Source organism: Dreissena polymorpha, chromosome 13 (assembly GCF_020536995.1).
Source record: "Dreissena polymorpha isolate Duluth1 chromosome 13, UMN_Dpol_1.0, whole genome shotgun sequence".
Classification (NCBI taxonomy): domain Eukaryota; kingdom Metazoa; phylum Mollusca; class Bivalvia; order Myida; family Dreissenidae; genus Dreissena; species Dreissena polymorpha.
The window spans coordinates 55,330,543-55,343,831 of record NC_068367.1 but is presented as its reverse complement, the minus strand read 5'-3'; the positions used below and the strand labels follow the sequence as shown (position 1 = coordinate 55,343,831).

The window sequence follows — 13,289 nt, the reverse complement described above, 5'->3', positions numbered from 1 at the left end:
GCAACTCGTGAGCTCCCAAAGAATTCTGGCCAGATTTAAAACGTGTTTAAAATTTGGCCAGGACCTACAAGACTAAATTAAATCGTAGTAAACTCATAACAGCTTTCTAGTGCGTTTTTGGGCATCGTTATGGAATCATAGGTAATTTGTGACTTAATCAGGAAATCGGTGATCATGTGATCTGTCTATAAATCAGCTATGACTTTGTCAAGGCTATCACAAGTTCACCCCGAGTGAGTTGCGAGCCCGCTAAGATTCTCGCAATTTAGATCAAAACTCTCACAAGTTCACCCCGAGTGAGTTGCGAGCCCGCTAAGATTCTGCGATTTAGATAAATATCAATAGATATTTGCGCCTATTTCATGGGTGCGTTGGGTGAGGTCCTAGCTTAATCGTGACCAATCTGCATTGTTCATAGTACAGTCGCAGTAGATTCTTACCTATCGTAGTGAAGTCACAACCTATTCGCAAGACTTCAACCAAACCCCATGATTCGTCGTAAATCAATCGTACCAGTGTCGTTACTAAAGCGTAGACTGTCACGAGTCTTCCCAATTCAATAAATGTGATACATCGTAGCCAATCGTGGGCTTGTTTTCGTAGTGGAATAGGGCCATAACAAGTATAGCAATATAGATGTGAAAGCATTCTCTAGATATCATGCAGAAAACAATTTTTTCATACAAAGTCATATGATCTCGACCTTTAACCTTGTGATCTCAAATTAATCAATCAAATTTGTTGAATTGATATCCCCTGCTAAATAAATTTTGTTAATGGATGGGAGCAAATCCTTTAAATGGAATCTTCCGCGGCGGATAATACCGTATTCTCCACCCATTTAACCACTATACGGATTTTCATGATCACAGGTCAAGGTGTTCTCAGAATTAATACAGTGCAAAAACAAATTTTATGCGCCAAAGTTAAGTGACCTTGACCTTTGACTTTGTAACCGGTTTTTAGAGACATAAGTTTTTAAAGATATTTTGTGTGACAAAATAATATAATTCAACATAAATTGTAGATCTAAAATATTAACCATCCTTTGGAAAACACATACATGATCCAATTTGATGTTTTTGTAGGAAATGCAGTCATTTGGTACTAATATCTGACAAAGTGAGACAGCTGCATCAAAAAGGAGACTTCAAGCAGTTGTCGGCAACTATTCATGCACAACACCAGCAATTGATACATGAGAAAGATGACTTAGAGGAGAATATTAAGTCTCTTGAGAAATCGTACACAACACTTCTGGAAGAAATCAATGCTTTACGAAAGACAATTAATGATTCTTTGGATCAACTGGAGAAATATACCAAGAAGGAGTTGGACACATTTCTGGTCACAATGAGAACATCAATTCGAACTGACATTGAAAACTGCACTAAATCCATCACAAATATTACATATCATCATGATGATTTCCTGAAAATAAAAGACAAAAGTGAAGCACTTAGTTTTATCAAGTACAGAAAATGTATTGACCAGTCCCTTAAGGTAGAATCAGTTTTACAAGAAATGACAACAAAGACTGATATGACACTTACCTTTAAACCTGATAAAACCATCCAACAAACCCTGTCCACTCTTTCAGGATTGGGGCAAATACTGAGAACAGTGGAACAATCACACCCTGCTAAAAGGACAACACAGAACACGGATAACAGACAGAATAAACCTAAAGAAACCAGCCAGTCTGACCCTGGACACCAAACAACTTCAGGATTCAAGGTAAACAAATCCCATCCAGAATCTAGAACATCTAGAAGTTCTAGCCCTGGAAACGGAACAAGTGATCTGACCAAGTCAGGCCAGGTTTCTGATCCAGTATCAAGTTCATCAGACCAGCTGGTCCAGGGACATCAACCAGGGGCAGTAAACAGGTCTGATCAAATCATAAAAGTGAAGAGTAGTAAGAAGTACAGTGTGAAGATTCAGGGTGATAAATCCAAATGCACGATACGTGGTATCTGTGAGACAGCTTCTGGAGAACTCCTCATCTCAGACTGGAACAACAGGAAAGTGATGCTCATGGATCAGACCTACAAGGTGGTGTCCCACTGTGACTTGCCTTGGGTACCATGTTCCATGTGCAGCATTGACTCCAGTCTAGTGGCGGTCAGTAATCAGTATGGAAAAGAAGTCCACTTCATCAGAGTAATCAATAGTCAGTTGATACAGGACAGGATACTGAAGTTCCAACATGATTGCTTGGGTATTGCCCATCAGCATGGTAACCTGTACATTACAGATGGTAGTGCTCTGTATCTCTATACTCTGGATGGAAGACTGGTGAGGGAGGTGTATAAGGATACATCAAGCATCAATACAGGTAATAATTATTCCTAGCATTATTCTAATGTTCAAAACTTTTAGGCCCATGCTTCTTCTGCCACTGAAATCAAGCTTCACATACCAGTAATCTTATCAAACAAATTTATGTTTTGTAAATAATGATCAGGACAGCTTAAACCAAATTAACTATGTAGTCTTTAATGCATATTCCCTAATACCATGTTTTGCAAATTAAGGAAATATTTTCATGCTACATCTACAATTATATATTTAAGTTAGACAATTATATCTTTGATACTTATTCCACAAAGTCAAACACTTAAACAATGTATCTAAATAAAAGAACCACAATATACGCATCCACAATACAACTGTTCTTTATAGTTGTCATTACTTTACATTTTGTTAAATAATAATAGTAATATTAATTACAATTTTATAAAGTGTTTTTATGTTTGTACTTTACACATAACAAAATAATAAAAGCTGGGCTATATTGTATATCAAGAACATTAGACTCACTACTTTTTATATCACATCCTTCATTTCCACATAATAACATCTCATCATCACTGTCTTCTATACCACAGTAATGTCCTGTGCAGTGAGTCCAGATGGAGACAGGATATATGTGATCAACAAGCGCAGTGACCAGCTGGTCACCCTGTCCAGGGATGGCACAGTGATTTCCACCCTGACTGTACCTGGCCTGGACGTGACAGATTCAGAACATGTTCTGGTGTGTGGGAGCTGGTCTAACAAAATCGTCCAGGTTGACAAAGATGGGAGACAGATACTGGCAGAGGTGGTCACAAACAATGATGGTGTGTCTAACCCTATGTCTGTCTACTACAGTAAGAACACAGGATCAATCATTGTAGGAATGTGGGACAATAATGACATCATAGTGTTTAAGGCAGTGTGACTGTTGGAAGAGGATGACGTTCATGTATAATAATCTTGAGTAAATCCATGAGACCAACATAATTAACATTACTCTACCTTATATTACAGGACAGGGCAGAATGTCCTGTACTAACAAGTACAACTTGTAATTTCAATTTCCAGATTGAAAAAGTTCCCCTCCCCACTGCATTTACAGTTGCAGTTATGTGATGCTAGTTTCATCTGCATACCTTATGCTATGGTTACCATATTCCCTATGTTTTAATTTTTAGTATAGGAACTGCAGCTGGTCTCTTCTGTTGCAAGGCAGAGTCTGTTTGTCAGATATTTCAACAGTTGCTATAATAAATATTAATTAAATGTTAGGGGCCTATCAGGGTCATTATCCACACTATCACAACATCCAAATATGAAAGGGTAGGCAGATTTGAATAAAAGCCAGGAACAGCGAGAAACTGGGGATATGGAATTGAGTGTATTCATGTTATAGTACAAAAAGTGTGAGTGAGTTATTCTTTAATTTAATTGGTGACGGTGTATATATGTATAATTTTAGAGTTTCAATAAAATGTAGTCTATATACTGTGTTGTGACTATTCAAGATATAAACTGTCTCCATGAAAATTGTAACACCTAGACACAAATTCCACATGATCATTTGCAATGGCAATAACTGTGCAATGAAAGTATGAGTTACAGTTCTTATATACTGGGCTTCCACTGCTTGACCACTTTGTACAAATTAAGTTCTAAGTTGCTACCTGAAATAATTACCAAGACATGCTCTGGAAAAATATAAGTATAAAATACACAAAGGGGGCAATAACTGTAAATATGGCAGCAATAGTAGTGTCTTTGTGAAAGTTACATCCCATTCCCTTACCATAGATATGCTGACTCCACCACATGCTTGCTAGGTGAAATACAGTTTCTTTCACAGAATACAGCAAGGTTAAAATGCGACTTATTTTATTTCCTTGGATATAATTCCATCAATTTAGACATGATGATGATATTAACCGTTGCCTTGAAATAGTAAACAATCCATAATATTTATTTTGCAATGAAGTATTCCAATGTAGAAACTATAAATATAAGCATATATAAGCATCACCCTGACATTAAACTTCTAGTTAACAACTGCATCATTGCAGTCTCTTATGAAGGCAGTTGCCCAAGTGAGATCAGATTAAGAGTCTTGCTATGTGATAATGGGGTTTAATACATGTGTATAATGGTGTCTTGTTCTGAGAAAACTAGGCTTAATTCATGTGTGTAAAGTGTCGTCCAAGATAAGCCTGTGTAGTCCGCACAGGCTAATCAGGGACGACACTTTCCGCTTTAATGGTATTTTTAGTTTCAAGGAAGTCCCTCTTTACCGAATGTCAAGTTTAGGCGGAAAGTGTTGTCCCTGATTAGCCTGTGCGGACTGCACAGGCTAATCTGGGATGGCACTTTATGCACATTAATTAAGCCCAGTTTTATCAGAACAAGACACAATGTGTTATGCCAGACAGATTACCCTGCACAGGCTAATCTGAGACCACACTTTCCACCTTAGCTGGATTTTTGCTTGGAGGGACTTCCTTTTAACAAAATACCATACAAATGGACTGCACATGCTAAGCTGGAAAGACATTCTACCCCTATCTTTAAACCCCCTTTTTACCAAGGCAAGGCTAATAAATCTGGTACAAGCCAGCTTACAGGTGTAGCCACTATAATCTCAGCCCCATCTTGGCAGGCCTTTTGCTGTTCCCACATGCTGCCCCCTCCGTACGCACACACTGTGTTGATGTTGTACACCTTGCCAAATCTCTTGCATTCTTGGTATATCTGAATAAATGTAAGGGTATTTGTTGGTTTTGAATAATTATCGCATTTAGTTCAAGAGTTATGTTAGAAAACTTTTGCATTCTAAGTATATATGTCATGCAAATAAATAAATACATGGATATTTGTTTGTTTTTGGTAGGTGATCTTTTTCAAGAGTTTTCATAGAAATCAAATAATTAATATTTTGATGATTGGCACTGACAATTGTGGACAAATATAATTTCTATTCTATAGAATGGAACAAAAATCAGTAATCTATTGAAACCTTCCAAAAATTTTGTATTACAAAATGCTTTTTAGCACCTTCTATGTACATTTAATATGGTTTAAACTTAAATGGATAAAAATAGAGTCCTTTCACAGTGACAGAGTCAAAATAATAGACAAATTTCACTGTCTGTAAACTTCTATTACCAAATTTTGAATCATTATTATTTCTATATTAAACAAAGAAAAGCAGGAAATAATAATGTCGCTATGTTCGCCTGCCATTGGTTACCTGCTGAGACAGTTCTCTAGTTGGAGCCAGAATCAGACCAATGGGCCCATCTCCTTTCTCCAGTTCTTTCTGCAATTAGTCACACCCACTCACATCTACATGTTACAAGAAAACAGTTACACAAGAGAAGCAACTAAAAACATTTTTTTTTTAAAGTAGGTCAAACATCAAACTTATCTCAGATTTTCTAGGCATACACAAACAGTAAAACTTTGATCAAGATGAGATATGCAGACAGCAACAGGAAAGAAAGCCCTTGCATGATGATTACCAAAAAACCAGCACTACGTGTTCAAATTCCAGTGGGCTTACAACATTTAATTAAATACACCTGAAAAAAGACGACAATACTAACCTGTGCCATAATATGGATGAGCAATGGCCAAACAAACGCTGCAGTTTTACCACTTCCTGTTTTGGCAATGCCGATGATGTCTCTACCTGATAAGGCTATTGGTATACCCTGAACAGAAAATACCATGGTGTAAAATTTGCCTTTCTTTTTAATTAACCATATTCCATTATCATTTTTGGCAAAGAGCTCAGTTGTGTATTCATTCAACCACAGGTGGTTAAACCCAAGTTATTAAATTTCCAGACACATACTTCATGATGGCAACAAGAGGACCATAGGCCCTAGGTCGCTAACCTGAAACCCAACATAACTGACCTGATCTGGGCAGCTTGTGTGATGTTTCCAAAACCATTTTAGAAATCAGCTACATTTTTTCTTGAGAACAATTTAGGAGCAAGTTTCGTGACTACTGGACACACAAAAATGACATCTTAGGTGTTTACCAAGTTGGTGAATAGCCATAAATGAAAAACTGCCTTCCTTCATTGTGGTCTTGCCTTATGTTTAACAAAAAAGCATTGAGGGGCCCAATATAGACCTAAGAGGCAAGATTTGAACAAATGTGGTAGAGGGTTAACAAATTATGTAACAAAAGAAAACCAAACAACTGGGCCTTGCTTTTTCAGATGAAGAGATATTTAGACTATGCACTATATAAGTATTAGGGAAACAAGTAACCCACTGGTCTGGATCAGTTTTTACCCAAGGGACAGGATTTGAACAAACTTGGTAGGGGACCACCAAACAATAGTACTCCAATACCAAACGTATGGACCTAGCAGTTTTATTCAAGAAGATTTTTTAATATACAGTCAAAACTATGAACAGCAGTCACTCAAGGGAAATGTGACAGTTGTTGACGAGTGGAGTGACTGCTATTCTCGGATAACCAATTTTTAGATGGTTGGTCAGTTGGTGGTATTGCTACAATGTTACCCCACCCAGTCGTTTGCACACTAAGTAAAACAAAGGCTCATTTCCGATTACTAAGCATAATAACATAATAATTTTTATAAAATAATGCAGAAAAATGTCTTATAAATTGATTCAACTTCATAACTATTTTTAAACTAAATCTATGACTTTATCAACAATAGAATTGTTGTTTACTCATGCATCTCGTTCATTTAGTAAATCCGACAGTTCGTATGACACTCATGGGGATTTATTTTTAAAAAGGCATGCATCATTGAGTGTGACGTCCGAACAATTATAAAAGTGGATTCGCTGTCATAAACCAAATGTACAGTTTAAATGTATCGTTCTAATTCAAAGAAAGAGAAGCCAAAATCTTGTTAAAAATGTTAAGTTTGTTATAAAAGTTACAATTCAATGTATATTTTTCCTGAATAGACAATAAATAATCCTTTTATCACCTTCTTATAAGAACATTCCCCAGCTTAGTGTTGTTTTTACCTTATCAGCTATAAAGATCTATTGACTTTGTCACGCGCTCATGCTTTGTTGTTATGAATGTAGCCAAAAATTACTACTACTAATACACATTCTTATTGTTACCTGCACCTGTTTCGTTTGTGTTCTTAATTTTCGCTCGAAACAACATCATTTTCAGTTCAAACATGACTTCCAGAGTGAAAGATACTGGCCATTGGCCGTTATGGACAAATGACCGATATTCTCAAGTGTTATATAGAGTACACATTCAAATGAAACAAGTATTCCCCGGGGTGGTGCTATTTCTGACCCAAGTACACAGCTTGAACTAACTTTGTAGAGGACTAACATACAATTGTACATGACAACTACTAAACCTTTGAGCCTTGTGGCTACACAGGTTTAAAAAAAAATTCTCTTTAGTTTAAACCTATTTATTTTAGCTTGATTGCATCAAAAGCCTCAGGCTTATTTTACAACTCTCGAGTCCGTTTCCTGGGCCTAGAACCAGTACTTGGTGTCTTTTTTCTCCGTATACATATATGGGAAACAAGTAACCATAAGGGCAGTCACAATTTGACCCCATGAGCATGATCTGAAACAAACATGGTAGAGGACCACCATAAGCTATTATATGCCAAATATTTCACCTTTCAGCCTTGTTGTCTTATAGCAAAAGGTTTTAACTGTCATTTTGCTCTCAGTCTATATAAATCATGTGACCTCAGGGACCACGCCATTTTCATCCCTTGGGGCGTAATTTGAACAAACTAAGAAGAGGACAACTAGATGATATTACAAACCAAATATTAAACTTCTGACCTTTGTGGTTTAAAAGAAGATTTTTGAAGTTTTCATGTTAACATCTTTTTATAGCTCCCATGACCTACATATGCAACGGATCAAAAAGATTTGAATTACTTTGAAAATGGGTCATTCTCTAATTTCAGTTCATTTTTCATTATTTACTGGGTAGGCTTACCATGAAAATGTTGTTATTTGTCTATATCTAGTTAAATTTAAAATTAAACAAGAGCACCGCATAGCGGGTGCCAACGCTCGGCTGCGGGTGCATTTTTTTTATAAATGAACGCTTGTCAGAATTGTTATTTTTTTAGAGGTCACAGTGACCTTGACCTTTGACCTAGTGACCCAAATATGGGTGAGGCGTGTAGAACTCATCAAGGTGCAGCTACATATTAAGTTTCAAAGTTGTAGGTGGAAGCACTTTGATTTCATAGCCAATGTTCAAAACCTTGACAAAATGTTAAGGTTTTAGCACGATGCGGACGGCGGACGACACAACAAGCTGGCCATGATTCTCTGAAAACAGCCGAGCTAAAAATTACTATTTTCAATCATTCTCTACCTGTGCCTGGATAGGTGTGGGTTGGGAGTACTCTGACTTTCTGATGGCTTCCACAAGGGCGTCGTCAAAACCGAAATGGGCGAAACTGCACACTGGTCTGGGTGGGGCAAGTCCAGATACCTACAACGTCATTGAAAATGTGAAAACAACTGACAACACTGCAGACCCACTTAATCGTTATCCGTTTACTTGGTTGTCAAATTGTCAAACATATCGCTATTTGGCTGTGAATACGCTTTTTCCAGGAGCTTTAATTATCTTTCATTTATCTGACTTGCATATTATTCTGGTTTGGTCCAGACTTTCATATCTTAATCCAGTTTGGTTCACACTTGCATGCCCTCATGCTACACAACATTCACACTAGTGTCATGCAACTAATAGTAACTCGACTCTAAACATCACAGATAAACAGTTTAACCTAATCTGCTTACATAGAGCATGCCACCCTTGACAATACCCTCTTACTTCATTCGTTTTAAATGTTCTCTCTTCATCTCTAGCTGAGCTCTTACAATATTACTTTTACATTAAAGGGACTTTTTTGCGTTTTGACAAAATAACAAAATTGACAACAATTGTTTAAGATTTGCAAATTTTTGTTGTGGTTATGTTTTTTGCAAGGAAACAGTAATACTGAACGCTTAACATGCTCTAACAGCAATTAATTCGCCCCATTTGCGCAAAGAGGTATTATGTGGCTTCTAATTTCAATGTCACATGGCACCTTTTTGCACCCAGGGGGTGTTATCTGCGATTAAAAAACCTAAATATTATAAAGCATTACAAACACGAAACAATTGTATGATTTGGAAAGTTCTTTTGTTAACTTTATATTTTGTGACATTACGAGGATTACTTATATACAGAATAAAATACATCTTGAATTATGTCAGCATGAATAGCCAGCATAAATAGTCGCATGAAAACCCCTCGACTTTTACTCCATAACTTGTTTTTCTTTCTTTAATGTTGTTTTTTTGTCTTCAGTTCCAATGTTTACATTTATCAATTTAAAGCAGTTAATGACAAACTACCAAACATGCTAAAATCAATGAAAAGGTCCCTGTCCCTTTAAGCCAGCAATACTACTGAAAGGAAACCAAGCATTTCTAAATGTTCATGTACTCAGCTAACAACAATGTACTAGTGTGGTGTTTTGTGTATTCCTAGTGTCTCTGTGATAGTTGTGGATTCTTACTAAAGACAACGCGTACAGGGCTTCTAAACACAAACATTTAAAGTCTAAATTATAGACTCAGACTGTTATTTACCAAATTTAAAAATCAAATCATTTCAAATGAATGAAAAGTGATTTTTGTGTAGTTCTCTTAACATTGAATATGATTGTTTTATGATATGTATTAAAGGTCAGGTTTTTTTCTGCCTATTTTGGGAAAAGGAGTCTGACCAAATTGGGATTTTTTTATCGACAAAATTGGCCATTTTGGGAATATTTGCTTCGATGAAACGATCATTTGGGAAAAAATTGTGAATTTATCATGCATAAATAATTCAGTGGTTTAACAAATAAATTTGTTTTTATTTCTTATTTTGTCTTCTTTATATAAACAGATGCAATATTGGGCATGTTCAATGTTTATTCAAGTACTGCAGTTTTGTTTTTCAGTTACAGTTACACTCTGAGATAAGAACTGTACAGTCAAAACCTTATAGCCTAATGTTTTTGTTTGTTTTTTTGAAATTGGGAATTATTTTTATAATTTCGGTTTGGGATCGGCTCCGTTTGCTTTGGGAGTGCCTCCATTTTCCGGAGGCGCAGACAGTGCTGAAAAACCCCTAAAGGTAAAACAATATTTCAATTCTTTTTCAGTTGGAGTCTATAATTGAGACTTAAAACATTTGTAAATTCAAGCCCTGGTTTTTGTTCTTAAGAAAGATTCTTCATAGCGATTCTATGGACCAATTCTTGTGTTTAAGTCAATCTAGGTAAAAAGGAAGATGCAAGACATATGATAAACCTATGCTCCTGTGTTGTGGCATCAACTTGGTAATGCTCAGCCTTTTTTAGTTATTTTTAGTTCTTGAAACATTAAAGACACACACCTTGAAATGAAATACATGTTAATCAATACATATAGATGCAATTTGAAAGTGTGCACAATTGTCATTAAATCTATAGCCTAGTAAGCAAGTAATTTATTATTTGTTTAAATTTTAAAACCAAAAGTAGGATTTCTATACGTATACGTCCATTTCGACACATGCGATTATTTTTAAGTTTTAAAGCGCAAAACAGACGAATTTCTACCTTGTAACCACCAGATATATTCTAATTGACATAGATAAAATTAAATCTATAGCCTAGTTAGCAAGTAATTTATTATTTTCAAACGGTACCGCTTTTAAAACCGAAAGTAGGCTTTCTAAATGTATACGTCCATTTCAACAAACGCGATTATTTTTTTAAGTTTTAAAGTGCAAAAAAGACGGATTTCTACCTTGTAACCACCAGATATATTCTAATTGGCATAGATAAAATATGTTTCTTATTTATACTTAAATTTTCTTTCATTTCAAGGTGTGTGGCTTTAAGGTAAAACAGGCAGATTAGAAATAAAGTCTTTCCACTTGGTCAAGCTGAACCATTGAGTTTTGAGTGGAACTGTATTATTTGCTTAACAGTTGTAAAGATGCCATACTGGTGTTCAACTGTGGCTTTTCATCAAACACTCACAATAAACCCTTCTTCAATATTTGATAAAAAATATTACCCATATGTCTAGTTTGCTTCTTAGTTCATTCACATCTTGTTCAGAAAGTTTTTGTATATCTGGGTGTGGTTCGTAGAAGTTTCGTTCAAACTGTTCATAGTCGATATCCGAATGATCGAGCGGTGGTAGTGGATCTATAACCTGAAATTGAAACATACTCAAGATCAAACGACATTAGGAAAAGATAATAATCATTAAATGAAAAATTATACAGTCCAACTGTCTCAGCATCCACCTTTTAATAGAGACCACCTGTCCACGATTTCGCTACTTTAAATAACAAAAATGGCCACCATGACGCTATTATAGTCACGTGATAAGCATCTAACCAGTAGACTTGTCGGTCGCTATGGAGATATTGGCGAGTGAAAGTTAACTGCACTCGATAGCAGTTCTTTGTTTACTTAACACACATTGCTAATTGGTAGCCGCCTGCTTCTTTTATGCATTTATCAGTTTATCGAAAGTGTAAGAAGTTACCTTTGTATTTTAGTCACTTGTAATTAATGTACTAATTGCCGAAAATATCAAACAAAAGTTTGGGGCTTTCATCAATGCATTAAAGAAATTTACGGTTTCGCTACAGTTACAATGCCAATTACAAACATACATTTCGATATTCATTCCTTTCTTAAATTTCTCTATGATAAGACGTGCAAAGATTATCGATACAGAATTTGTCAGTTCAAGTACATATTCATGTATGTCAATAGTTTTTTATACATGATATGATTAATGAAATAAATAATAAAACATAAGGAAATTGAAATAATATATATAAAATCAAAACTGTGTTTTCAATCCTTTATCACATTATACATGCATTAGTATTCAATCATTTAAGCAATAGAGCACATACATAGATAAGGTACCTGTTAAAATCCTACTAGAATATTTTGCAAAGTTTCAATCGACCCTGCGAATAAAGACCACCTGTGAACAAAGACCACAACAACCAAATCCCTTAAGTGGTTTTTATTGACTTTGACAGGTTAGACTGTATATTTAACATATATCCATCATAAGTCAATCAAGGTGATTATAAAAGAATGGAAAGATTGAGGAAAAACGTGTAAAGCTTTCAAGTGTTAGACCTAACTTCTCTTTCTTGCTACTGACTTCATTTTGCTGCCCCTGATTTATTGCCTCTCCCCTTGTTGACAACTTAATTTATCATTTATTGACAAGAATTTTATTTTTTTGCAAAACCAAATAAAATTAAGAATAATTGATCATTCATTACTAACACACATATAAATATTTGATAATGTCCACTTCATCTTTTGGCCAACACTCACTGTGTGTTGGATACACATACATTTTCCTTGGCTACATATATCATGCCCCCTCCCCCTGCCACAAAACCATATAACCCCAACCTCGTACATTAACCATATTATCTTTGATGACTACAACCATATTTTGGGACAGCCCACTTGTCTTTCAGACACACAAGTTATCATTTAAGAGACATATCTCATCGCTTATAACATCCATCGTAATCTCTGCCAACAAAAAGGCCTTCCACCTCTCAAAACTCATTTCAAGAACTCAAACATGCAAGATTTATCTCCATCAATATTGTTAATATGACCCTCATTCCGGGAAAATGGGCTTAATGCATGTGCGTAAAGTGACGTCCCGGATTAGCCTGTGCGGTTAGAACAGACTAATCGGGGATAAAATTTCGCGCACATGCATTAAGCCCAGTTTTCCTAGAAAGAATCACTGATCACCCACCTAATCCGTTTTGACAAGTCTATACACCACTGTTGCCCTCACCTTATCCTTAGCAACATACACGATATTCCCCTCGTTATCGTACTCCACGTTGAGTTCCTCAGCCTCGTCAGCCAGCACTCCCGCCATGGGGTTCTCCTCCATGTACCGATA

At 35.9% G+C, this 13,289-nt stretch overlaps 5 protein-coding genes across 8 annotated transcripts in view; 2 read left to right on the top strand and 3 right to left on the bottom strand.

The window, feature by feature from the left end:
- Positions 1-13,289, bottom strand: part of LOC127855598 (ATP-dependent RNA helicase DDX42-like) — a 316,590-nt gene that overhangs the window by 31,148 nt on the left and 272,153 nt on the right. The gene's annotated exons all lie outside the window — the stretch shown is intronic.
- LOC127855601 (E3 ubiquitin-protein ligase TRIM56-like) overlaps positions 1-13,289 on the top strand; it is a 262,584-nt gene that overhangs the window by 1,005 nt on the left and 248,290 nt on the right. The window contains exons 2-3 of one of the 3 annotated variants that reach the window (XM_052391346.1): positions 1,089-2,338; positions 2,892-3,005. The exons of 1 other annotated variant lie outside the window; for it this stretch is intronic. In XM_052391346.1, coding sequence (XP_052247306.1) covers positions 1,089-2,338; positions 2,892-3,005 — 1,364 coding nt within the window. The remainder of the gene's footprint in view (positions 1-1,088; positions 2,339-2,891; positions 3,006-13,289) is intronic. One more of the 3 variants, XM_052391349.1, reaches the window with a different exon arrangement.
- The window catches only part of LOC127855600 (zinc finger protein zfp-1-like), a 317,716-nt gene that overhangs the window by 137,992 nt on the left and 166,435 nt on the right, over positions 1-13,289 (top strand). The gene's annotated exons all lie outside the window — the stretch shown is intronic.
- The window catches only part of LOC127855604 (uncharacterized), a 380,241-nt gene that overhangs the window by 279,938 nt on the left and 87,014 nt on the right, over positions 1-13,289 (bottom strand). The gene's annotated exons all lie outside the window — the stretch shown is intronic.
- LOC127855597 (ATP-dependent RNA helicase DDX42-like) overlaps positions 1-13,289 on the bottom strand; it is a 57,852-nt gene that overhangs the window by 31,148 nt on the left and 13,415 nt on the right. Inside the window, exons 6-11 of the mRNA XM_052391340.1 lie at positions 13,179-13,289; positions 11,397-11,537; positions 8,662-8,781; positions 5,898-6,005; positions 5,543-5,611; positions 4,915-5,043 (exon numbers count right to left, since the gene is read on the bottom strand). The exon at positions 13,179-13,289 is cut by the window's right edge and continues 46 nt beyond it. Coding sequence (XP_052247300.1) covers positions 4,915-5,043; positions 5,543-5,611; positions 5,898-6,005; positions 8,662-8,781; positions 11,397-11,537; positions 13,179-13,289 — 678 coding nt within the window. The remainder of the gene's footprint in view (positions 1-4,914; positions 5,044-5,542; positions 5,612-5,897; positions 6,006-8,661; positions 8,782-11,396; positions 11,538-13,178) is intronic.